Source organism: Oncorhynchus keta, chromosome 22 (genome assembly GCF_023373465.1).
Source record: "Oncorhynchus keta strain PuntledgeMale-10-30-2019 chromosome 22, Oket_V2, whole genome shotgun sequence".
Lineage (NCBI taxonomy): Eukaryota > Metazoa > Chordata > Actinopteri > Salmoniformes > Salmonidae > Oncorhynchus > Oncorhynchus keta.
In genome coordinates, this window is record NC_068442.1 from 47,728,876 (window position 1) to 47,756,425 (window position 27,550).

Consider the following 27,550-nt stretch of genomic DNA (forward strand, 5'->3'; position numbering starts at 1 on the left):
ATTCCAGCCGGCTGTCTGGCAGGCAGACCCAGGGCTAAACATGCTGATGGAAGGCTACTGTAAGACTCTGCCTATTTGGTTGTTTTTTTACATGTTTTTAAATCTAACCTTTATTTAACTAGGCAAGTCAGTTAAGAACTAATTCTTATTTACAACGACGGCCTACCCCGGGCCAAACCCGTACGACGCTGGGCCAATTGTGCGCCGCCCTATGGGACTCCCAATCACGGCCAGTTGTGAAACAGCCTGGAATCAAACCAGGGACTGTAATGACGCCTCTTGAACTGAGATGCAGTGCCTTAAACCGCTGCGCCACTCGGGTGCGCCCATCTCTGTCCAACCGACTCAATTCCTCCACGCAGGTTAAGAACAGCTGAATATCACCACAGATAATACAACTCTATTACAGTTTTTCTCAGTCGCTTTGGTGCATTTCTTAGATCAAAAGTGCAATTCTTGATACTACTTGTACAAATTCCAAATCATCTAGTCACTTCTGCACATCATTAAAACAATTTCTTATTCCTTTTGAACAAATTGCAATTGATAATGTACAAGTGTCAGCTTTTTTTCACATTATCAATTGCTCATGTCATGTTGATCAAAATATAGTAGATGGTTCTCTGTTGAATAGTCTTACCCCTCAAAACATCTAGGCATTAGTTCCTTGCATAAGCCATTACATGCAAAATTGTTGAACTATTTGTCATAAACTGTCAAGCATAGTTTTACACATTTCTATTAGACCTTTTGTACAAAAACATGAATTGATGAATTGTGCAGGTGAAATTGACCCTCACTCATGAAGGAATGTAAAGTGTTAGTTCAACCAACAATCAACCAGTTGTCTAAATTGCTCAAAGTTGCATCTCATGAAGAATCAATTGGCAAGCATATATAGACAGACCACAACACAGAGTTGCAATTTTCCAATAATGGATGGACCAGGAAACGAACAGGGTCAACAGCAGCCGAATATTGGGAGATCAACCGTGTCCTCAATAGTTAAAACGTTTCGAAGAGAGAACAGGTATGTCCACCAATGTACAGTGCACTGTTACTGTATATAAGCAGTATACTGTATACTTCCTACAATGCTTCATATTACAGTAGTCCACTTGTATTTCACAGCATACAGAAATATACTCTATACAGATACATACTGCACCTTACATGCACCCACCTGTATGCTTTACAGTAAAATGTGTGTTTGCATAGTTTTTGTCTATGTGAAAGTGTGCGATGCATCACTGCATTTCCCCACATAGGACTGCAAGATTACCTCAAACCGGTGGCAGAGGACGCCTTTTCACACCTCAACAGGAGGAGGCTATTTGGACCATGGTCCGAGTAAACAATTCCATGAGACTCAGGGAAATACAAAGGACCATTATAGAGGACAACGATGTCTTTGAAAACATCCATACGGTTAGCATCTCAACCATCGACAGGGTGCTGCATAGAAACCAGATGAGTATGAAACATCTGTACCGTGTACCATTCCAAAGGAATGAGGACAGAGTTAAGGAGCTACGTTACCAGTATGCACATGTAAAACATATATCTATGTAACTACTTTACAGCAACATTTTATAGTGATACATAGTACAGTAAGCATAAACTGCACACATTTCCATTGCTGTGGAAGGAACATGCAATATATGTACATTTTATGTCACTCTTCCGTACCAAAACAAATTCAACTGTGTGTTCTGGGATATAGCGTATAATGGAGTTGGAATCAAGTGAACCCTCTCACAACTTTGTATACGTGGATGAGGCTGGCTTCAACCTGACCAAATGCAGAAGGCGGGGTCGGAATATCATCAGTCACAGAGCTACTGTGGATTTGCCAGGCCAACGGGGAGGAAATATCACCATGTGTGCTGCTATTTCGGAGCATGGTGCCCTGACCCATATCCACCTTATAGGGCCATACAACACCCAGCATCTACTCAACTTTGTAGAGACTCTCTACGGGGCTCTCATCCCTGATGATGAGAGGGGTCTGCTTAGAGAGGATTTGTATGTGGTAATTTGTGATAATGTGAGTTTCCATCGATCAAACATCATAAGGCAATGGTATGTGACCCACCCGAGGATGCTCATAGAATTCCTCCCACCTTATTCACCATTCCTTAATCCAATTGAGTACTTATTTTCAACATGGAGGTGGAAGGTGTACGATCGTCAGCCACACACACAGATGACCCTGCTGGCTGCAATGGATGCAGCATGTGAGGACATCACAGTAGACGCCTGCAGAGGATGGATAAGGCTAAAGCTAACTCTCTCTCCTCTGCTCTCATCCTTCTAGACCTATCGGCTTCCTTCGATACTGTGAACCATCAGATCCTCCTCTCCATATCCGTGGATGAGAATCTCCGAGTGCTGGGCATCTCCTTAGCGGCCCACGCTGTTTTGCGTCCTACCTTTTTCAGGTCGCTCCTACCAGGCGGCGTGGCGAGAATCTGTCTCCTCACCACGTCAATCACCACTGGTGTCCCCCAGGGCTCTGTTCTAGGCCCTCTCCTATTCTATGCCACACCAAGTCACTTGGCTCTGTCATAACCTCACAGTCTCTCCTATCATTGCTATGCAGACCTACACATCAATTAATCTTCTCCTTTCCCCCTTCTGATGACCAGGTGGCTAAACGCATTTCTGCATGTCTGGCAGACATATCAGTGTGGATGACGGATCACCACCTCAAGCTGAACCTCGGCAAGACGGAGCTGCTCTTCCTCCCGGGGAAGGACTGCCCGTTCCATGATCTCGCCATCACGGTTGACAACTCCATTGTGTCCTCCTCCCAGAGGGCTAAGAACCTGACAAGGCGGTGGCCCGTTCCTGTAGGTTCATGCTCTAGAACATCCACAGAGTATTGCCCTTTCACACAGGAAGCGGCGCAGGTCCTAATCCAGGCACTTGTTCATCTCCCGTCTGGATTACTGCAACTGCACCAAAGTTGGCTGGGCTCCCTGCCTGTGCCATTAAACCCCTACAACTCATCCAGAAGAAACAGCCCGTCTGGTGTTCAAAAGGTTCTCTCACGTCGGAGAGAACCTGAAACCCCATTTGTTTTACCTAGGATAGGATAAAGTAATCCTTCTCACCCCCTGATTTAGATGCACTATTGTAAAGTGGCTGTTCCACTGGATGTCATAAGGTGAATGCACCAAATTTGTTATTCGCTCTGGATAAGAGCGTCTGCTAAATGACTTAAATGTAAATGCATTCCAAAAGATTCTTTCCACGTTGCATTGGAAGGGAAAATATCCGGTGTGATGTGGATGATATGTGTAGAGACAGCACAACAGTGCTGTGGGCAAAGTTGTGCCTTAGGGGTGGTTTCCTGTGTTTCTTTCTAATTTGTTTTTTTTCTTCCTTTGTGCCCCTTTGGGTTGTCCAGTCTCTTTCAATGAATAACCCACATACAGTAATATGTAAATAGTACTGTTGAAATGGATATATGCCATAGAAGTGCAGCCTTGTGCAATTTCAATACAGTAACTGTCATCCAAACCGTAGCCTAAGATAACATCAGGTAATACTGTGAAAGTACAAAGTTACATTGATAAAATGCCTAAACATTTTGACGACCATGTTCATGAACAATGACTCAATGACTTATCATTCTGATGACACTGACATGATCATTGGCATTAATATTTACTTTTGAGAGATGTACTATGGATTTTTAGTGACTGACTAGCTTTAGAAACATATCTATTGTATATTGCAGTTTGTACAAATAGTTCTGAGAAATGCACTTATTATTTTGCACATGTTACGGATGATGTGAAAAATGCACCAAAGCGACTGAGAAAAACTGTAACATTCATGGAAGAAACATCTGATCGTAAAAGGTGTTCTGAAGCTAAGAGAAAACTGTTGATTTGTTTTACTTACATTAACATGAAGTAGGCTTGTTAGCTCCTGTTTAGTATTTTACTTTACATTACCTTCCTGCTCCATGTTTGAAAAAAAATCTGTTATTCAGAACATCACCACAAATGACTAAAACATAAACGATACATAGTAAGTCTAGTAAAATGATTTTGGATCAATGTTTTGTTGCGTCAAGGACAAGAGCAGAGAAAATGGCAGGTTTCGAGTATAAGTGTGGACAACATACATACATACATACATACATACATACATACATACATACATACATACATACATACATACATACATACATACATAGATACATACATACATACATAGATACATACATAGATAGATAGATAGATAGATAGATAGATAGATAGATAGATAGATAGATAGATAGATAGATAGATAGATAGATAGATAGATAGATAGATAGATAGATAGATAGATAGATAGATAGATAGATAGATCGTCCCGTTCTTCCTCCTCTCCCCCAAGACCCCAAATTGACCACGCGTGACAAGAGTCAGAGGCGCATCGACATGGTCAGGAAAATGCTTTGCAGTAGCCATTTCATGAAAGCAGTTTTACTTTGGCCATTGTCATTATTGAAATAAATGTTCAAATAAACTCTGTATAAACTGAAAACAAGAACACAGTATATTCTATACAAACTGAAAAGCCAGTACACTCTGTATAATCTGTAGTGCAGATTCTGTACTGACTGAAAAGCCAGTACACTCTGTATAATCTGCACTAATTGAAAAGCCAGTACACCCTGTATAATCTGTAGTGCAGATTCTGTACTAACTGAAAAGCCAGTACACTCTGTATAATCTGCAGTGCAGATTCTGTACTAACTGAAAAGCCAGTACACTCTGTATAATCTGTAGTGCAGATTCTGTACTAACTGAAAAACCAGTACACTCTGTATAATCTGCACTAATTGAAAAGCCAGTACACCCTGTATAATCTGTAGTGCAGATTCTGTACTAACTGAAAAGCCAGTACACTCTGTATAATCTGCACAAACTGAAAAGCCAGTACACTCTGTATAATCTGTAGTGCAGATTCTGTACTAACTGAAAAGCCAGTACACTCTGTATAATCTGTAGTGCAGATTCTGTACTAACTGAAAAGCCAGTACACTCTGTATAATCTGCACAAACTGAAAAGCCAGTACACTCTGTATAATCTGCACAAACTGAAAAACCAGTACACTCTGTATAATCTGCACTAATTGAAAAGCCAGTACACTCTGTATAATCTGTAGTGCAGATTCTGTACTAACTGAAAAGCCAGTACACCCTGTATAATCTGCACAAACTGAAAAGCCAGTACACTCTGTATAATCTGCACAAACTGAAAAGCCAGTACACTCTGTATAATCTGCACAAACTGAAAAGCCAGTACACTCTGTATAATCTGCACAAACTGAAAAGCCAGTACACTCTGTATAATCTCTAGTGCAGATTCTGTACTAACTGAAAAGCCAGTACACTCTGTATAATCTGCACAAACTGAAAAGCGAGTGCTGATTGATACAATTGACGGTTATGAGCCTTTTGTTGAACACCAGTGAATTTGTTTGCCAATTGCTGTACCTCTGCAACAATGGTATACTGTATACACCACTACATGCCTTTCGAGTAGTTTAACTCACTACTACTTATGGATATGAAGCCATACACACATACACACCTCGACCAGGTTGATGAGGTGCAGGAAGAACTCGTGTGCGTCTTGCTGTCTGTTGGAGGAGAACTCGGGGTGGCCCTTGCTGACCATGGCTTTGAACATCTTGGGAGAGATGCCCTTCGACTGGTGCTGCAATGAGAAACCAAGCACAACTTGTCTATTTCTGTGGTTATGAGAGCGGTGACAACAGTGTAATGTCTAATCGGTGCTGTACCTAAACCCACTGACAGCTCTACAGCCACAGTGCATAATGAGGCACTGGGCACAATGAAGCATACTGGCAGTAACCCTCAAGATCCTTTCCCCACAAAACAAACATGCATACTGGCAGTAACCCTCAAGATCCTTTCCCCACAAAACAAACATGCATACTGGCAGTAACCCTCAAGATCCTTTCCCCACAAAACAAACATGCATACTGGCAGTAACCCTCAAGATCCTTTCCCCACTAAACAAACATGCATACTGGCAGTAACCCTCAAGATCCTTTCCCCACAAAACAAACATGCATACTGGCAGTAACCCTCAAGATCCTTTCCCCACAAAACAAACATGCATACTGGCAGTAACCCTCAAGATCCTTTCCCCACAAAACAAACATGCATACTGGCAGTAACCCTCAAGATCCATTCCCACAAAACAAACATGCATACTGGCAGTAACCCTCAAGATCCTTTCCCCACTAAACAAACATGCATGGACTGGAGTAACCCTCAAGATCCTTTCCCCACAAAACAAACATGCATACTGGGAGTAACCCTCAAGATCCTTTGCCCACAAAACAAACATGCATACTGGCAGTAACCCTGAGATCCTTTCCCCACAAAACAAACATGCATACTGGCAGTAACCCTCAAGATCCTTTCCCTAAAACAAACATGCATACTGGCAGTAACCCAGTCAAGATCCTTTCCCCACAAAACAAACATGCATACTGGCAGTAACCCTCAAGATCCTTTCCCCACAAAACAAACATGCATACTGGCAGTAACCCTCAAGATCCTTTCCCCACAAAACAAACATGCATACTGGCAGTAACCCTCAAGATCCTTTCCCCACAAAACAAACATGCATACTGGCAGTAACCCTCAAGATCCTTTCCCCACAAAACAAACATGCACACTGGCAGTAACCCTCAAGATCCTTTCCCACTAAACAAACATGCATACTGGCAGTAACCCTCAAGATCCTTTCCCCACAAAACAAACATGCATACTGGCAGTAACCCTCAAGATCCTTTCCCCACAAAACAAACATGCATACTGGCAGTAACCCTCAAGATCCTTTCCCCACAAAACAAACATGCATACTGGCAGTAACCCTCAAGATCCTTTCCCCACAAAACAAACATGCATACTGGCAGTAACCCTCAAGATCCTTTCCCCACAAAACAAACATGCATACTGGCAGTAACCCTCAAGATCCTTTCCCCACAAAACAAACATGCATACTGGCAGTAACCCTCAAGATCCTTTCCCCACAAAACAAACATGCATACTGGCAGTAACCCTCAAGATCCTTTCCCCACTAAACAAACATGCATACTGGCAGTAACCCTCAATCTGCAGGAAATCCAGAGTGTCTTTACATGGCAGTGTTAGATGAATCATACATCGCACAACAGTTGGTGCTGTAGTGTAGTCCCTGTATGTCTGTAATCTGTATACTAAATACTTCAGGATTCAGGACTGTATTGGTCAGATTGGATTAGCAACAATTCACACTGCTCATGCAAGACAAGTTGATCTGCAGCAGCTAGATATCTATGCAGTGAAAAATGCCAAAATGGCACTACATTTGCTACCTGAATAGACAATACTAACACAATTGGGTTGTTATTGCAGCATGTATGGAGCATCTAAGACAATCAAATCTCAAAACGTTAGCTTCAGTTTATACTATAAATAGAAAATACAATGTCCACTTTAATGGAAGAGTTACAACCCAAACATAATTTGGGAAAGATATTGGGTTATGATATTGAAGACATGCAACACACCCCTTTAAATGTCAAAACTACAAGGTACTCAAAATATGAGCAAGGCCCCTCCCCTCCCCACCCCTCCCTTCCCCGTTCTCCAGGCAACGGTGTTCCACGCAGATGTCTGGGTGTGTCCAAACCTGGCCCTAACCTGAATGCAGACTCCTCATTATATTACACTGGCATTACTAGATGAAAATCTAGCAGATGAATAATTACATTACATTACATTTAAGTCATTTAGCAGACGCTCTTATCCAGAGCGACTTACAAATTGGTGGATTCACCTTATGACATCCAGTGGAACAGCCACTTTACAATAGTGCATCTAATGGAGAAGAACAGTACAGCTCTTTCCCCTGCTTATCTGGCAACACAAAAACGTTCTGATCTCCCAAGTTGCCCGTTTGTAATTTTCCCCAGATAAGGAGCTGGACATGCCCAGTCTAATACCTTGTATTCTTCTCTCATCACCTGTTCAATGAGCTCGGATTTCATTGGTGGTTTGGAGTACAGGCCTGAGAGAAGTCCGTGGCCCAGTTTAGCCCTGGAGGACAAACAAAAACAAAAAGACACCTATATAACTAGTGACAAACTTGGCTAACCCATGGTGCCTGTCCTAATACACAAGAAAGCATTGTAATAGCGTGCCTGTCCAAATACACAAGAAAGCACTGTAATAGCTGTCAAAACTTGGCTAAGAACAAAAGCTCTTTGCCAATACCATCTCCACCATCAACGCACACAAAAGGAAAGCAATGAAATGATTGACCAACCATAACACACATTACCTATATTACACATGCTTGCAGTGTAACGGCTACTCTAACTACTAACAGCTGCTAAGAACAAAATCGATTTGGCAACACCAGTGGTAATCAACTTCCTGATTTATGAGACGATCTGCATCAGATTAACATGGTGAAGGTCATTAACACAATCATGTTAACGCTGTAGCATTAAGACTTCCCTTCACTGGAACTAAGGGGCCCGAACCATGAAACACCCCAAAAATACCATTATTCCTCATCCACCAAACTTTACAGTTGCCAATATGCATTGGGGCAGGTAGGCTTCTCCTGGCATCCGCCAAACCCAGATTTGTCAGTCGGACTGCCAGATGGTGAAGCATGATTTACAGTATCACTCCAGAGAACACGTGTCCACTGCACCAGAGGAAAATGGCGCCCAGCATTACACCACTCCAGCCGACGCTTGGCATTGTGCATGGCGATCTTAGGAGGCTTGTGTGTGGCTTCTCGGCCATGGAAACACATTTCATAAAGGTCCCGACGAACAGTTAGATTTTTACGTGCTATGAGTTTCAGCACTCAGCGTTCCCGTTCTGTTAGCTTGTGTGGTATACTACTTCGCGGCTGAGCCGATGTTGCTCCTATATGTTTCCACTACACAATAAACAGCACATACAATTGACCGAAGCAGCTCTAGCAGGGCAGACATTTGACAAACTGACATGTTGGAAAGGTGGCATCCTATGACGGTGCCACGTTACTGAGTTATTCAGTAAGGCCATTCAACTGCCAATGTCTGTTTATGGAGATTGCGTGGCTGTGCGCTCAATTTTATACACCTGTCAGCAACAGGTGTGGCTGAAATAGCCGAATGGACTAATTTGAAGTTATGTCCACATACTTGTGTATATACAGTGTCGCTAGAAAATATTAGAGTTGGCATAGAGGGGCTTTTAACGGCAAGTCAGCATTTATGTGAACCGGTCAGATGTTTGAAGGTGTGAGACAAGACCAGGGGATCATTTTGTCTCGAGGGCCACATCGGGATTTCAAAATTCAGTGGGAGGGCCACGCTGATTTTTTTTAGTTCGCCATAGGCAACTTGCGGTCTAGAAGAAGGGCAGTTATTCGAAAATGTATAGGTCCATTATAATTTACTCAGCCTCCCCGGGCCCGCGGGCCAGATCCCTGGTCAAAACGCTGTACTGATGATAAGCAGCATTATACAAACTGTGTATTGACTCACATTTGTGTGCTGAAATCCGTGGTGGGGTCAAGAGGTGAGTAGTCATAGATCCTCTGTAGATTTCCAACATACCTAGAGATTCAAAAACAGACGCCAGACAGTACATTCAGTGCTACTGTAAAAGAGGGAAAATATGAGATTGAATACTCCAGTCATCCACTTGTATTAGCCTGCTGTTCTCAGTACTGTAGGTATTGTTGTGCAATCACCACGTAATAACACCTTTAGGTCAAGTGAGTCAGTTTTCCGTCATCAGCATCTATATTCGTCTTGTTGTAGGAGGGCTGAACATGACCCCTGCAGTGTCCTGACTTTGTATGTTTACTCTGGTCTATTCTAGAGGCCCCCTCTCTCTCTATATATCTCACACACACACACACACACACACACACACACACACACACACACACACACACACACACACACACACACACACACACACACACCCCATATGCTAGTTATACTCACGCCCTCTGGAACTCTGGGATGCTGAAAAGGACCTGCATGGTGGTGCCCAGGTAGCAGCTGTTACCCAAGTTCTTAATGCCCGTGAAACCTGAGCCGTACACCTCCTTCAGCTTCATGCCCGACTCCTGGATCACCTCCCACTCGCTGACCCGAGGCCGAACGCTCTCTGTGTTGTCTGTGTTGAGGTGGCCATTTTCTGTTCCATTCTATTTCAACCAATAGAACAAAATGAGGGAGTAGAGGTTCAAAATAAAGGGGTCACATTAATCTAGACGTGGTTGATGTTATTCTCGGCTTACATTAATCTATGTCAAATGGAAGTGGCTGTTTGACAGTGTGCTGAACATCACAAATGTTACGTATTATGAAACAGGTAGAGTACAGACAAAAAAAAGGAGAGCTTCTCAATCTTTCCTACAACGATGGCGAGACTTATACCTGCTGCATCTGTAGCATGTCTATTCCAAAATGTTGCAAGTGTTCGGATATGTGAGGGTCCAGGACTGCTTCTTCTTCATCAAATGAATATATATCTGAAACGGGGGGTTGTTACTGGTCATCAAAAAAACAAGGGCCAAGGCCTCTTCATATTAATAGGATGGTTGTTACTTGTATAGATAGAATATGAATTTAATAGGATCTCTATGCTTCTACCAATGGAAAAGTTGAACCCAGATATGATGCGTTATTGTGTTAGATGAATGCATCAGCATTTATAATGTATTGTTGCATGTTTTCCCCAATATTAATCAATCAATCAATCAAATGTACTTATAAAGCCCTTCTTACATCAGCTGATGTCACAAAGTGCTGTACAGAAACCCAGCCTATAACCCCAAACAGCAAGCAATGCAGGTGTAGAAGCACGGAAGCCCAATATGTGTCACTGACCTGCTCTGATGTCCAGTTTGACTGCCAGAGGAAGTGGGTACTGACCTGCTCCATCTGCGGTGATGTTGTCCAGTTTGACTGCCAGAGGAAGAGGGTACTGACCTTCTCCATCTGCGGTGATGTTGTCCAGTTTGACTGCCAGAGGAAGTGGGTACTGACCTGCTCCATCTGCGGTGATGTTGTCCAGTTTGACTGCCAGAGGAAGAGGGTGACCTGCGGTGATGTTGTCAGTTTGACTGCCAGAGGAAGTGGGTACTGACCTGCTCCATCTGCGGTGATGTTGTCCAGTTTGACTGCCAGAGGAAGAGGGTACTGACCTTCTCCATCTGCGGTGATGTTGTCGTTTGACTGAGAGGAAGTGTTGACCTCCCATCTTGATGTTGTCCAGTTTGACTGCCAGAAAGTGGGTACTGACCTGCTGATGTTGTCCAGTTTGACTGCCAGAGGAAGTGGGTACTGATGTCCATCTGTTGATGACTTTGACTGCCAGAGGAAGAGGGTACTGACCTTCTCCATCTGCGGTGATGTTGTCCAGTTTGACTGCCAGAGGAAGTGACCTGCTCCATCTGTGATGTTGTCCAGTTTGACTGCTGACTCCATCTGCGGTGATGTTGTCCAGTTTGACTGCCAGAGGAAGTGGGTACTGACCTGCTCCATCTGCGGTGATGTTGTCCAGTTTGACTGCCAGAGGGAAGTTGGTGTCTTTGTAGTGGTCCAGGGCGTGGCCGTTTCCTCCAGCACCGTCGAAGAACCACTTCCCACAAAGCACCGCTCCGTCCGTCAGGTTCAGCCACAGGTTCTCTCTCATCTCACACTTCTGACATTTCCAACCACTGAGAGGAGAGAAGGGACAGGGGAAAACATTCACAGAGTCATATCACATGTTGATAAATATATTAGCTCTTATTACATTTGTTCAGGACAAAATACGGCAAGAATGGCCAAAAAGCATTCTCTCTCATTGGAGTTAATTGATTGACATGAATTATGTTCAATGAACAGGGTAAGACAGACTTTTGTGTTACTGTTTCTCATTGTAAAACACTCCTCAATGCTAGTGCATCTTAATGCTAGTGCATCTTAATGCTAGTGCTTCTTAATGCTAGTGCTTCTTAATGCTAGTGCATCTTAATGCTAGTGCATCTTTAATGCTAGTGCTTCTTAATGCTAGTGCATCTTAATGCTAGTGCTTCTTAATGCTAGTGCATCTTAATGCTAGTGCTTCTTAATGCTAGTGCTTCTTAATGCTAGTGCTTCTTAATGCTAGTGCATCTTAATGCTAGTGCTTCTTAATGCTAGTGCTTCTTAATGCTAGTGCATCTTAATGCTACATGTACATAATAAGAGTAACCTCCATGTTACACAAAAGCCTCTGTAATGTTAGAGTAACTTGACTTCAGATACCTAAGATACATTACAGAGTAACTTGGTTTCAGAAACCTAAGATACATTACCTAGTAACTTGGTTTCAGATACCGAAGATACATTACAGAGTAACATGGTTTCAGATACCTAACATACATTACAGAGTAACTTGGTTTCAGATACCTAACATACATTACAGAGTAACTTGGTTTCAGATACCGAAGATACTCTGTAATGTAACTTGGTTTCAGACACCTAAAATACTCTAATGTCACTTGGCTTCAGATACCTAAGATACTCTGTAATGTAACTTGGTTTCAGACACCTAAAATACTCTAATGTCACTTGGCTTCAGATACCTAAGATACTCTGTAATGTAACTTGGCTTCAGACACTTAAGAAAATAGCTGGTGAGTTCATCTGGTATGTCCCATCATGTTTTGTGCACCTCAGAGTGATGCAGCTGCACATGGGTGTCTATCTGTGATTGTTGTCTGCTTGGGGTTGTATTTAGTGTCTGCTTGGGGTTATTTTTAGTGTCTATCTGTGATTGTTGTCTGCTTAGGGATATATTTAGTGTCTATCTGTGATTGTTGTCTGCTTGGGGTTATATTTAGTGTCTATCTGTGATTGTTGTCTGCTTGGAGTTATATTTAGTGTCTATCTGTGATTGTTGTCTGCTTGGGGTTATATTTAGTGTCCATCTGTGATTATTGTCTGCTTGGGGTTATATTTAGTGTCTATCTGTGATTATTGTCTGCTTGGGGTTATATTTAGTGTCTATCTGTGATTGCTGTCTGCTTGGGGTTATATTTAGTGTCTATCTGTGATTGTTGTCTGCTTGGGGTTATATTTAGTGTCTGCTTGGGGTTATATTTAGTGTCTGCTTGGGGTTATTTTTAGTGTCTATCTGTGATTGTTGTCTGCTTGGGGTTATATTTAGTGTCTGCTTGGGGTTATTTTTAGTGTCCATCTGTGATTATTGTCTGCTTGGGGTTATATTTAGTGTCTATCTGTGATTGTTGTCTGCTTGGGGTTATATTTAGTGTCTGCTTGGGGTTATTTTTAGTGTCTGCTTGGGGTTATATTTAGTGTCTATCTGTGATTGTTGTCTGCTTGGGGTTATATTTAGTGTCTGCTTGGGGTTATTTTTAGTGTCTATCTGTGATTGTTGTCTGCTTGGGGTTATATTTAGTGTCTATCTGTGATTATTGTCTGCTTGGGGTTATATTTAGTGTCTATCTGTGATTGTTGTCTGCTTGGGGTTATATTTAGTGTCTGCTTGGGGTTATTTTTAGTGTCTCTCTGTGATTGCTGTCTGCTTGGGGTTATATTTAGTGTCTGCTTGGGGTTATATTTAGTGTCCATCTGTGATTATTGTCTGCTTGGGGTTATATTTAGTGTCCATCTGTGATTGTTGTCTGCTTGGGGTTATATTTAGTGTCCATCTGTGATTGTTGTCTGCTTGGGGTTATATTTAGTGTCCATCTGTGATTGTTGTCTGCTTGGGGTTATATTTAGTGTCCATCTGTGATTATTGTCTGCTTGGGGTTATATTTAGTGTCCATCTGTGATTATTGTCTGCTTGGGGTTATATTTAGTGTCCATCTGTGATTGTTGTCTGCTTGGGGTTATATTTAGTGTCCATCTGTGATTATTGTCTGCTTGGGGTTATATTTAGTGTCCATCTGTGATTATTGTCTGCTTGGGGTTATATTTAGTGTCCATCTGTGATTATTGTCTGCTTGGGGTTATATTTAGTGTCCATCTGTGATTATTGTCTGCTTGGGGTTATTTTTAGTGTCTCATCTGTGATTGCTGTCTGCTTGGGGTTATATTTAGTGTCTGCTTGGGGTTATATTTAGTGTCCATCTGTGATTGTTGTCTGCTTGGGGTTATATTTAGTGTCCATCTGTGATTATTGTCTGCTTGGGGTTATTTTTAGTGTCTCTCTCTGATTGCTGTCTGCTTGGGGTTATATTTAGTGTCTGCTTGGGGTTATATTTAGTGTCCATCTGTGATTGTTGTCTGCTTGGGGTTATATTTAGTGTCCATCTGTGATTATTGTCTGCTTGGGGTTATATTTAGTGTCCATCTGTGATTATTGTCTGCTTGGGGTTATATTTAGTGTCCATCTGTGATTATTGTCTGCTTGGGGTTATATTTAGTGTCCATCTGTGATTATTGTCTGCTTGGGGTTATTTTTAGTGTCTCTCTGTGATTGCTGTCTGCTTGGGGTTATATTTAGTGTCTGCTTGGGGTTATATTTAGTGTCCATCTGTGATTGTTGTCTGCTTGGGGTTATATTTAGTGTCCATCTGTGATTATTGTCTGCTTGGGGTTATTTTTAGTGTCTCTCTCTGATTGCTGTCTGCTTGGGGTTATATTTAGTGTCTGCTTGGGGTTATATTTAGTGTCCATCTGTGATTGTTGTCTGCTTGGGGTTATATTTAGTGTATCTGTGATTATTGTCTGCTTGGGGTTATATTTAGTGTCTATCTGTGATTATTGTCTGCTTGGGGTTATATTTAGTGTCTGCTTGGGGTTATATTTAGTGTCTGCTTGGGGTTATATTTAGTGTCTGTCCACTGGAATATACCATTCGATCATGGTAAAGGAGAGATTCCTTAATATGGGATCAGAATCCGACAAGTAAGGTGGAGGGACACACAAGTAGCTCAAGTAACCCAAAACGACCCCCCAAACCACACAAGAAACACAGGAGGACCCACAAACTAGCAACAACACAAGAGCACAAGTAACACAAAATGATATGACACTGTAGACATACATATTCTCTAGAGGCTGACAGAGACGGCAGCAGTTCTGAAGCCAATGTCTACAATATTGGTGTTTCCTAAATAATTGCGTAACTCTTGTCAGTCCAATCAGTGGGCTGTTACCTGGGTGGGATCCTCACTCCGTTGTCCTGCTGTCGGAGACTCCTGGCGTGTTTGGACACCTGGATCTCCTCGTCCCAGGAGTCAGACTCCTGCTTTTTGTAGGCTGACGCAGCGTTGAGCACGGCATCACAGGCTATTGTCACCTGGGAGTCACAGGACACACAGGAGCCATTAGATCTACTGATTGAGGAGATGTGTTTCACTGACAAAAGACTAGTAGTAGTTTGGGGGTGTAGATCATGTTTTTGTTTGCGGTCCTGTAGCTCAGTTGGTAGAGCATGGCGCTTGTAACGCCAGGGTAGTGGGTTCAATCCCGGGACCACCCATACGTAGAATGTATGCACACATGACTGTAAGTCGCTTTGGATAAAAGCGTCTGCTAAATGGCATATATTATTATTATATATTATTTGCGTTTTTGTTTTTGTTTGCGTTGGAGACGGCTCTATCTGTCCCCTATTACCGGACTATTAATGGCCCAGTGCACTACTTTTCTGAGAAGAAAAAATATATATTTTTAATTTCCTTAATATATATTTTTTTCCATTGTGATTGTTCTGTGGGTAGCTATGGTAACAGGTCTAGGACTGTGGTGCATACAGGAGGATAGATACAGTGCCTTGCGAAAGTATTCGGCCCCCTTGAACTTTGCGACCTTTTGCCACATTTCAGGCTTCAAACATAAACATATAAAACTGTATTTTTTTGTGAAGAATCAACAACAAGTGGGACACAATCATGAAGTGGAACGACATTTATTGGATATTTCAAACTTTTTTAACAAATCAAAAACTGAAAAATTATGCGTGCAAAATTATATAATAGAGTATCACTGTAGTTCCTCACTGATATGTCTATTTTACTAGCACCGATAGCGGAGTAACCCTGTAACAGAGGATTAATAACACCAAATAATGTAACTTTTAAAGCACCTATGCAGTCCTTTTATTTTAAATCATCACTATACGTCTCATAACTCACGCTGTGCGTTTATTTCATGAAAATAATTTATTAACATAACCCCGAGCCTCCTTTTGCTCGGTTTGATCATGTGGGCGTATCAATACAAATGTACATATATTACATACACAGCCCTGATTGGCTGATAGTATCGTCTAGACTCTATCTTACCACACTTACCCGTTCAAAGTAGGAGGATATGTATGCAAATAAAAGATGACTGGTCATTGGTTAGAATAATCCGATCAGATTGTGTCACTACTACTACTAAGCTACTGTCCTGCCCATTATAATAGATGTACATAGGCATATGGTTAACACAACCAGTGGTACACATGCACACAAAGGCTTTCACAACAATTAGACCCTGCGATTAACAAACACAGGATACCTATGGCATACAAAAACGAAAAATAGGATAAGGAAGCACTGCACTGGAAAAGGCAAATGGCGAGAAGGGTGGTACGTGATCCACTGTTTCCATTCAGCATGCATGGCACACAGAGGGCATGGGTACACACTCACTGACCAGTGCAGGCAACTCCTCAATATTTGGTAAGGGGATCTCGAAGTGGTCTGGGAATATGACGAGCTTGGCCTCGTCTTCACACTCATACTCATCCCCGTTAAAATCACGGTTCAGTTCTAAATCTGAGAGAGAGGAAGCAGACGTCAACATTCAGTTCCCATGAAACAGTGACTGATGATCCATACACTTGATTGGCCTTTCGATGAGCATTTGTCTTGGCTATACAGGAAAAAAAGTGAGATGACAGAATCAAATACTCACATCAATTCTGGAAAAGCATCCAATTAGAATGGTAGTTGTTTCAGGTGATCTAATGCATTTCTGAGATCATGTGATTTGTTAGAAGGTGCATATCCAATAATGCATGGGGTGTGTATGTATTTCTTGAATATTTGAGCTTCCATGTTAGCTGGCTTGATAAGATACAGTATACATCCAGTGAGGTAACCCAGACTTGAGGTTTAGGGTTAGAAGTCACAGCTGCAGAACAGAGGTCAAATGTAATGTAAATATCCCTTGTCAACAAGGGTCAAAAGATCCAATTGTTTAATGAGGTCTGGGGTCAACAGGGCTCCGGGCAGCCGAGCGGAAATGGAGGAAAACTCGCCTCCCTGCGGACCTGGCATCCTTTCGCTCCCTCCTCTCTACATTTTCCTTCTCTGTCTCTGCTGCTAAAGCCACTTTCTACCACTCTAAATTCCAAGCATCTGCCTCTAACCCTAGGAAGCTCTTTGCCACCTTCTCCTCCCTCCTGAATCCTCCTCCCCCTCCCCCCCTCCTCCCTCTCTGCAGATGACTTCGTCAACCATTTTGAAAAGAAGGTCGACGACATCCGATCCTCGTTTGCTAGGTCAAACGACACCGCTGGTTCTGCTCACACTGCCCTACCCTGTGCTCTGACCTCTTTCTCCCCTCTCTCTCCAGATGAAATCTTGCGTCTTGTGACGGCCGGCCGCCCAACAACCTGCCCGCTCGACCCTATCCCCTCCTCTCTTCTCCAGACCATTTCCGGAGACCTTCTCCCTTACCTCACCTCGCTCATCAACTCATCCCTGACCGCTGGCTCGTCCCTTCCGTCTTCAAGAGAGCGAGAGTTGCACCCCTTCTGAAAAAACCTACACTCGATCCCTCCGATGTCAACAACTACAGACCAGTATCCCTTCTTTCTTTTCTCTCCAAAACTCTTGAACGTGCCGTCCTTGGCCAGCTCTCCCGCTATCTCTCTCAGAATGACCTTCTTGATCCAAATCAGTCAGGTTTCAAGACTAGTCATTCAACTGAGACTGCTCTTCTCTGTATCACGGAGGCGCTCCGCACTGCTAAAGCTAACTCTCTCTCCTCTGCTCTCATCCTTCTAGACCTATCGGCTGCCTTCGATACTGTGAACCATCAGATCCCCCTCTCCATCCTCTCCGAGTTGGGCATCTCCGGCGCGGCCCACGCTCCTACCAGGTGGCGTGGCGAGAATCTGTCTCCTCACCACGCGCTCTCACCACTGGTGTCCCCCAGGGCTCTGTTCTAGGCCCTCTCCTATTCTCGCTATACACCAAGTCACTTGGCTCTGTCATAACCTCACATGGTCTCTCCTATCATTGCTATGCAGATGACACACAATTAATCTTCTCCTTTCCCCCTTCTGATGACCAGGTGGCGAATCGCATCTCTGCATGTCTGGCAGACATATCAGTGTGGATGACGGATCACCACCTCAAGCTGAACCTCGGCAAGACGGAGCTGCTCTTCCTCCCGGGGAAGGACTGCCCGTTCCATGATCTCGCCATCACGGTTGACAACTCCATTGTGTCCTCCTCCCAGAGCGCTAAGAACCTTGGCGTGATCCTGGACAACACCCTGTCGTTCTCAACTAACATCAAGGCGGTGGCCCGTTCCTGTAGGTTCATGCTCTACAACATCCGCAGAGTACGACCCTGCCTCACACAGGAAGCGGCGCAGGTCCTAATCCAGGCACTTGTCATCTCCCGTCTGGATTACTGCAACTCGCTGTTGGCTGGGCTCCCTGCCTGTGCCATTAAACCCCTACAACTCATCCAGAACGCCGCAGCCCGTCTCGTGTTCAACCTTCCCAAGTTCTCTCACGTCACCCCGCTCCTCCGCTCTCTCCACTGGCTTCCAGTTGAAGCTCGCATCCGCTACAAGACCATGGTGCTTGCCTCACGGAGCTGTGAGGGGAACGGCACCTCAGTACCTCCAGGCTCTGATCAGGCCCTACACCCAAACAAGGGCACTGCGTTCATCCACCTCTGGCCTGCTCGCCTCCCTACCACTGAGGAAGTACAGTTCCCGCTCAGCCCAGTCAAAACTGTTCGCTGCTCTGGCTCCCCAATGGTGGAACACACTCCTCACGACGCCAGGACAGCGGAGTCAATCACCACCTTCCGGAGACACCTGAAACCCCACCTCTTTAAGGAATACCTAGGATAGGATAAAGTAATCCTTCTCACCCCCCTAAAAGATTTAGATGCACTATTGTAAAGTGGCTGTTCCACTGGATGTCATAAGGTGAATGCACCAATTTGTAAGTCGCTCTGGATAAGAGCGTCTGCTAAATGACTTAAATGTAAATGTAATGTAATGTCAAGTGAATACTACTGTATGTTAAAATCCCACAATGTGCTCTGGACCTCTCTATGCTGAACTGTTGAGTTCTACTGAGAGTAGTAGGATGCCACGTCCTCCTTTAACAATTTCACAATAGAATGTCATCAATTTAATAGAATACTCATCAAGGCATAATTGACGATAAGTCAATACATGTTTGAAATGCATTTGGGACTTTCAGACAGCGCTTGTAGAACCTTGAGTCAAATTAATTGTGTCCCCTATTGTTTTTACAATGTCCAGAACATTCAAATAGTTGATGACGAATTGTTGAGTCATATAGTAAGTAGCCAGATAATGTTACTGTGTACATTGACCCCCTCTTTTTCAACCCTAGTCCTCTCTCCTCTATGGCTTTTGTTAAGAAGCCTCTGGTTACATGATGACGTGTGGGCTGCTGGCTGACTGATTAGATCGTCACTGGTATGGAAATGCCAAAGCAACATTGAGCTTTAGCTTGGGTTCCAATTGCCATCAAAGTCGAGAGGAGATTTGGAAAGGAGGGAGGGAGGATACAGTTCACATCAGGTTGGAAGAACCTCTGTGTCCAGGCCTGCAGAGTGAAAAGACAACAATCCAGCATGTCCAATAATGGGAGAGTGAATCTTGTAGCCTGGTGCTTCTGGGTATGTAGGCTACACCGAGGCAGGGCACTGAAGTGGCCGGCTACACAGCATGAGTGGATAATGGGAGATAAGGGAGTGGAGTGTAAGGGAACGTTGCAGGGCCAGATAAACAGGGGAGGTAACTAGCGAGCGTTGATTATTTAAATAACACTAGCGCGAGAGGAGAATCCACCACCTGGCCCTCCCTTGCACGTGTCATTGTGGCCGATGGCCGGGGGAGATGACGGGTCACAACAGCTGAGGCCAGCCGAGCGACAGGCAGGTGCGGCCCACTGTAAACCAACCCCCATGTAGGAGGAGAGTAAGACCAGGCCGGGCATGTGGCACTTTGGATTTAGAATGGTTACTAACTGCATATACGAATAAATTAGCTAAATTTAGAGTTGCCTGGCAGGAAAGGAACGGGGGCCAGGCCTCGGGCTCTGGACATGGGAATATGTCTCTTTAGGCCAGAGAGTGTATGGCCAGTGTAGGGCAACCACCATATAACAAAATAAAAACAATAACAGCATGACACGATGACAGACAATTTCCCCTAATAATCGCATTAGAAAGGGGGAAATGTCGGCCTATAGTAAAGGATGGGAGAGTCTTGTCCTTCTCTTCAAGATGGGCTGACAAACAGACTACTGAGAGAAATGTGACTGTACTGTAAATAACCCATAAGGAGACTGAGTTTAAGGGGAACTCCCCATGAGGATATTTTCCGGACAATATCAGGCTTACCTAGGAACACTCTGCCATTTCTTCTTCTGGAGATGGCGCCTCCTGCGGCACCTGTGGCTTTCTGTGGGAAACAGGTTAACAGGTAGAAAGGTTATTAACGGAGCAAAATATATATATCAAGCAAATATATCTCTTAAAAATGGCCTATTCTCAAAGACAGCGGTAGCAAGCCATGAAACTACTAGTTTTCTAAAATACAAAATGGTTACCTTTATAAATTAGAATACTAAAACAGTTTTGATATATTTACAGTCATTTTTTTACAACACTAATACAAATGCCTAGTTAGTGCTGGCTGACAAAACATCAAATATAAACAGTATATGAATAAATACTGGAAGCATGTCCTTAATAAACTCCATAGAGTCAGTAGACTGTGAATATGTCAAATTGCTAGCTAGGGTTACAAGACCATTCACTGTGAACTGACTGGATCCTTCTGATCCAAATTGAGTTCAGACCGACTCCCATCAACACATCAAACAGACACGAAGAATGAACTCTGGGACTAACTAGCATCATGGGAAAACAACAGAAACACGAGCCGGTGGAATGAGGACAGCTGTTTATGGACAGATCCAGGCATGAAAATAGATGCACTTATCTGGGGGTCAATTAGGACCGAACGGAAACGGTGGCAGCTAAGGTTGTTTTAATTTTAAACTGAACATGCAGTTTCCTTACTCGATTGTAAACAGAACAGAGAACAGCATTCTGATCTGGATTGTTATGTTGCTGGGAGACGTAGGGAAGATCTACTTGGCTAGATCCATTTGTCAGGCAAAAACAGGTGTGACATTTGTCAGGCAAGTGAGTGATATTTTATTTTTTATTTTTTATTTTACCAGGTAACTTGACTGAGAACACATTCTCATTTACAGCAACGACCTGTGGAATAGTTACAGGGGAGAAGACGGATGAGTGAGCCAATTGTAAACTGGGGATGATTAGGTGGCCATGATGGTAAGATAAGTGATAACATATAAATAATAAGCAGGTTGCTACCTATATTGAAGCTTTTGTGTCAGGATCTGATGTAAATCTATCTGTAGTATTACAATAATATAATTTGAATAACACATCCTAGAGTGCAGGCTTGAGGGCTTCGTATTCCCACCCCAACAGTGCAATTGTAACGTATTACTACTGTATAGGCCTATGCAAAGTGCAGATGACTTAAATATTATTCACTGAAATCCCTGTTTGCTGTGCACATGACGAATAAACATTGATTTAATTTGACGATCCATCACTGACTAATTTGACATTTCACCATAAATGTTGTGGTTACAGTGTGCCTGTCAGTGCCATACCACCAAACAAATGGTTGAACCAAAACAAATCTGAAGTTAGGGAACTTACAAATGAATTAGTGAACAGAAACCATTAGTTAAAAGGGAAATGTCAAAAATGTTCTACTTTGTATTCATGCTCTCCAGCCCTACTGAAAAATCCACATACAGTGCCATCAGAAAGTATTCAGGCCCTTTGACTTTTCCACATTTTGTTATGTAGCAGTCTTATTCTAAAATAGATTAAATAAATAAAAAATTCCTCAGAAACCTACACACAATACCCCAAAATGACAAACCAAAAACAAGTTTAGACATTTTTGAAAATGTATTAAACAGAAATATACATACAACACTACCTTATTTACATAAGTATTCAGACCCTTTGCTATGAGACTTGAAATTGAGCTCAGGTGCATCCTGTTTCCCTTGATCATCCTTGAGGTATTTCTACAACTTGATTGGAGTCCACCTGTGTTAAATTCAATTGATTGGACATGATTTGGACATGATTTGGAAATGCACAGTGTCTATATTAGGTCCCACAGGTGGCAGAGCATGTCAGAGCAAAAACCAAGCCATGAGGTTGAAGGAATTGTCCGTAGAGCTCCGAGACAGGATTGTGTCAAGGCACAGATCTGGGGAAGGGTACCAAAAAATAATTCTGCATTATCGAAGGTCCCAAAGAACACAGTGGCCTCCGTCATTCTTAAATGGATGAAGTTTATAACCACCAAGACTCTTCCTAGAGCTGGCCGCCCGGCCAAACTGAGCAGTCGAGGGAGAAGGGCCTTGGTCAGGGAGGTGACAAAGAACCCAATGGTCACTCAGAGTTCCTCTGTGGAGATGGGAGAACCTTCCAGAAGGACAACCTTCTCTGCAGCACTCCACCAATCAGGCCTTTATGGTAGTGGCCAGACGGAAGACACTCCTCAGTAAAAGGCACATGACAGCCCGCGCGGAGTTGCCAAAAGGCAGCTAAAGGACTGTCGGACCATGAAAAACAAGATTGAACTCTGGCCTGAATGCCAAGTGTCATGTCTGGAGGAAACCTGGCACCATCCCCACGGTGAAGCATGGTGGTGGCAGCATCATGCTGTGGGGATGTTTTCCAGTGGCAGGGACTGGGAGACTAGTCAGGATTGAGGCAAAGTTGAACGGAGCAATGTAAAGAGAGATCCTTGATGAAACCTTGCTCCAAAGCGCTCAGGACCTCCAACTGGGACGAAGGTTCACCTTCCAACAGGACAACGACCCTAAGCACACAGCCAAGACAACGTAGGAGTGGCTTCGAGACAAGTCTCTGAATGTCCTTGAATGGCCCAGCCAGAGCCCGGACCTGAAACCGATCGAACATCTCTGAGAGACCTGAAAAAGCTGTGCAGCAACACTCCCCATCTAACCTGACAGAGCTTGAGAGGATCTGCAGAGAAGAATGGGACGAACTCCCCAAATACAGGGGCGCCAAAACTTGTAGCGTCATACCGAAGAAGAGTTGATGCTGTAATCGTTGCCCATCGTTTCCCATGGTGCTTCAACAAAGTACAGAGTAAAGGGTCTGAATACTTATGTAAATGTGAAATTTCATTTTTTATTTTTTATTGTGAGACACAGAGTAGGTGAAGGGATGATCTCTGCATGTGTGGTTCCACTATAAAGCATGGAGGTGGTGGTGTGATGGTGCTTTGCTGGTGACACTGTCAGTGATTTATTTAGAATTCAAGGCACACTTAACCAGCATGGCTACCACAGCATTCTGCAGCGATATGCCATCCCATCTGGTTTGCACTTAGTGGGACTATAATTTGTTTTTCCAACAGGACAATGACCCAAAACACAACTCCAGGCTGTGTAAGGGCTATTTGTCCAAGAAGAAGAGTGATGGAGTGCTGCATCAGATTACCTGGCCTCCGCAATCACCTGACCTCAACCCAACAGATGGTTTGGGATGAGTTGGACTGAAAGTGAAGGAAAAGCAGCCAACAAGTGCTCAGCATATGTGGGATGTCATTCAAGACTGTTGGAAAAGCATTCCTCATGAAGCTGGTTGAGAGAATGCCAACAGTGTGCAAAGCTGTCATCAAGGAAAAGGGTGTCTACTAATCTCAAATGTAAAATATATTTTGGTTTGTTCAACACTTTTTTGGTTACTACATGATTCCATATGTGTTATTTCATAGTTTTGATGTCTTCACTATTATACTACAATGTAGAAAATAGTAAAGTCAAAGAAAAACACTGCAATGAGTAGGTGTGACCAAATGTTTGACTGGTACTGTATTTGTCATTTTTGTATATTTATTTTATATAGTATTTTGTAAATTGTGTGATATGCAGTGCTCCCTTGTGAAAGAAACCTTAAGTCTCAGTGGGATCAAATAATCTGGTGTGCATAAATAATAAAGAAATAAAATTATCTTCTGTAAAGTACCAGAAATATCAATAGGGTTTCCGGATTATGTCCTCTGAAAAACTTTTCTTTCTCCATCCTTTTGTCTCCAAAACATATAAATGCACAATTCTCACAAGTTGATGTTGAGGTGATGCTAGAGATGATGAATATGAAGTTGAAACAAGCCAGCCTCTTATCAGCTAAAAATATATTTTCCTTCAATGTTTTGTGCCAAAATTGAAAACACAAAGTCTAATGTACTTGCAACTAATAACAATATGTCACTGATTTGATAAAACTTACAATCAGGGAAAAGAGGGGGAAATCATTCGCACAAACTGAACAAATAAACATGGCACAACAATATTACTACCGTCTCATTCTAGGTCTAAGCTCCAGAGCTTTTGTGACAGGGCCTTCTCCAGGGTTGCGCCAAAGCTCTGGAACTCCTTCCCTCCACCCATCTGTGACTGAGTCCAAAGCTCTGGAACTCCCTCCCTCCACCCATCTGTGACTGAGTCCAAAGCTCTGGAACTCCCTCCCTCCAGCCATCTGTGACTGAGTCCAAAGCTCTGGAACTCCCTCCCTCCAGCCAACTGTGACTGAGTCCAAAGCTCTGGAACTCCCTCCCTCCAGCCAACTGTGACTGAGTCCAAAGCTCTGGAACTCCCTCCCTCCAGCCAACTGTGACTGAGTCCAAAGGTCTCACGGCCTGCAACGAAAACATGCGGTCTCTCCTTCACTGCAGCCGAGGTGAGTAAGACATTTAAACGTGTTAACCCTCGCAAGGCTGCAGGCCCAGACGGCATCCCCAGCCGCGCCCTCAGAGCATGCGCAGACCAGCTGTCCGGTGTGTTTACGGACATATTCAATCAATCCCTATACCAGTCTGCTGTTCCCACATGCTTCAAGAGGGCCACCATTGTTCCTGTTCCCAAGAAAACTAAGGTAACTGAGCTAAATGACTACCGCCCGTAGCACTCACTTCCGTCATCGTGAAGTGCTTTGAGAGACTAGTCAAGGACCATATCACCTCCACCCTACCTGACACCCTAGACCCACTCCAATTTGCTTACCGCCCAAATAGGTCCACAGACGATGCAATCTCAACCACACTGCACACTGCCCTAACCCACCTGGACAAGAGGAATACCTATGTGAGAATGCTGTTCATCGACTACAGCTCGGCATTCAACACCATAGTACCCTCCAAGCTCGTCATCAAGCTCGAGACCCTGGGTCTCGACCCCGCCCTGTGCAACTGGGTACTGGACTTCCTGACGGGCCGCCCCCAGGTGGTGAGGGTAGGCAACAACATCTCCTCCCCGCTGATCCTCAACACGGGGCCCCACAAGGGTGCGTTCTGAGCCCTCTCCTGTACTCCCTGTTCACCCACGACTGCGTGGCCACGCACGCTCCAACTCAATCATCAAGTTTGCGGACGACACAACAGTGGTAGGCTTGATTACCAACAACGACGAGACGGCCTACAGGGAGGAGGTGAGGGCCCTCGGAGTGTGGTGTCAGGAAAATAACCTCACACTCAACGTCAACAAAACTAAGGAGATGATTGTGGACTTCAGGAAACAGCAGAGGGAACACCCCTATCCACATCGATGGAACAGTAGTGGAGAGGGTAGCAAGTTTTAAGTTCCTCGGCATACACATCACAGACAAACTGAATTGGTCCACTCACACTGACAGCGTCGTGAAGAAGGCGCAGCAGCGCCTCTTCAACCTCAGGAGGCGGAAGAAATTTGGCTTGTCACCAAAAGCACTCACAAACTTCTACAGATGCACAATCGAGAGCATCCTGGCGGGCTGTATCACCGCCTGGTACGGCAACTGCTCCGCCCTCAACCGTAAGGCTCTCCAGAGGGTAGTGAGGTCTGCACAACGCATCACCGGGGCAAACTACCTGCCCTCCAGGACACCTACACCACCCGATGTTACAGGAAGGCCATAAAGATCATCAAGGACATCAACCACCCGAGCCACTGCCTGTTCACCCCGCTATCATCCAGAAGGCGAGGTCAGTACAGGTGCATCAAAGCTGGGACCGAGAGACTGAAAAACAGCTTCTATCTCAAGGCCATCAGACTGTTAAACAGCCACCACTAACATTGAGTGGCTGCTGCCAACACACTGTCATTGACACTGACCCAACTCCAGCCACTCTAATAATGGGAATTGATGGGAAATTATGTAAATATATCACTAGCCACTTTAAACAATGCTACCTTATATAATGTTACTTACCCTACATTATTCATCTCATATGCATACGTATATACTGTACTCTACATCATCGACTGCATCCTTATGTAATACATGTATCACTAGCCACTTTAACTATGCCACTTTGTTTACTTTGTCTACATACTCATCTCATATGTATATACTGTACTCGATACCATCTACTGTATGCTGCTCTGTACCATCACTCATTCATATATCCTTATGTACATATTCTTTATCCCCTTACACTGTGTATAAGACAGTCGTTTTGGAATTGTTAGTTCGATTACTTGTTGGTTATCACTGCATTGTCGGAACTAGAAGCATAAGCATTTCGCTACACTCGCATTAACATCTGCTAACCATGTGTATGTGACAAATACAATTTGATTTGATTTGATTTGAACTCCCTCCCTCCACCCATCTGTGACTGAGTCCAAAGCTCTGGACCTCCCTCCCTCCAGCCATCTGTGACTGAGTCCAAAGGTCTGGATCTCCCTCCCTCCAGCCATCTGTGATTGAGTCCAAAGCTCTGGAACTCCCTCCCTCCAGCCATCTGTGATTGAGTCCAAAGATCTGGAACTCCCTCCCTCCAGCCATCTGTGACCGAGCCCATCACCATCTTTAAGTCCCTCCATAAGCCCCAGCTCGTCACCATTGCCTACCCTTAAAGGGATACTTTGGGATTTTGGAATGGAGTCAGATGAACACAGTTTTATGTCTCGGTGTCCAGTATGAAGGAAGTTAGAGCTCATTTTGCGAGCCAATACTAACGTGACTGAAAGCAGATACCCATAGACTTTAAGCCATTGCGATAACGCTAGTTAGAAATTGCACTAGTAAGCAACTTCCTTCAAACTGCACAGAGACATACAAATGGTATGCACGAGTTCATCAGACTCCAGAAGTATCCCTTGAAGCCCCCCCCCCACACCCACAAAACCGCTCGCTCGCTCACTCATACACTGAC

At 43.8% G+C, this 27,550-nt stretch overlaps 1 protein-coding gene across 3 annotated transcripts in view; it reads right to left on the minus strand.

The window, feature by feature from the left end:
• The window catches only part of LOC118400694 (ubiquitin carboxyl-terminal hydrolase 13-like), a 50,996-nt gene that overhangs the window by 20,658 nt on the left and 2,788 nt on the right, over window positions 1-27,550 (minus strand). Inside the window, exons 3-11 of one of the 3 annotated variants that reach the window (XM_052475360.1) lie at window positions 20,659-20,719; window positions 16,688-16,809; window positions 15,199-15,341; window positions 11,579-11,763; window positions 10,478-10,572; window positions 10,040-10,245; window positions 9,572-9,643; window positions 8,048-8,120; window positions 5,596-5,721 (exon numbers count right to left, since the gene is read on the minus strand). In XM_052475360.1, coding sequence (XP_052331320.1) covers window positions 5,596-5,721; window positions 8,048-8,120; window positions 9,572-9,643; window positions 10,040-10,245; window positions 10,478-10,572; window positions 11,579-11,763; window positions 15,199-15,341; window positions 16,688-16,809; window positions 20,659-20,719 — 1,083 coding nt within the window. Of the gene's footprint in view, window positions 1-5,595; window positions 5,722-8,026; window positions 8,121-9,571; window positions 9,644-10,039; window positions 10,246-10,477; window positions 10,573-11,578; window positions 11,764-15,198; window positions 15,342-16,687; window positions 16,907-20,658; window positions 20,720-27,550 lie in introns of all 3 variants that reach the window. The other 2 variants (XM_052475359.1, XM_052475361.1) reach the window with 2 other exon arrangements.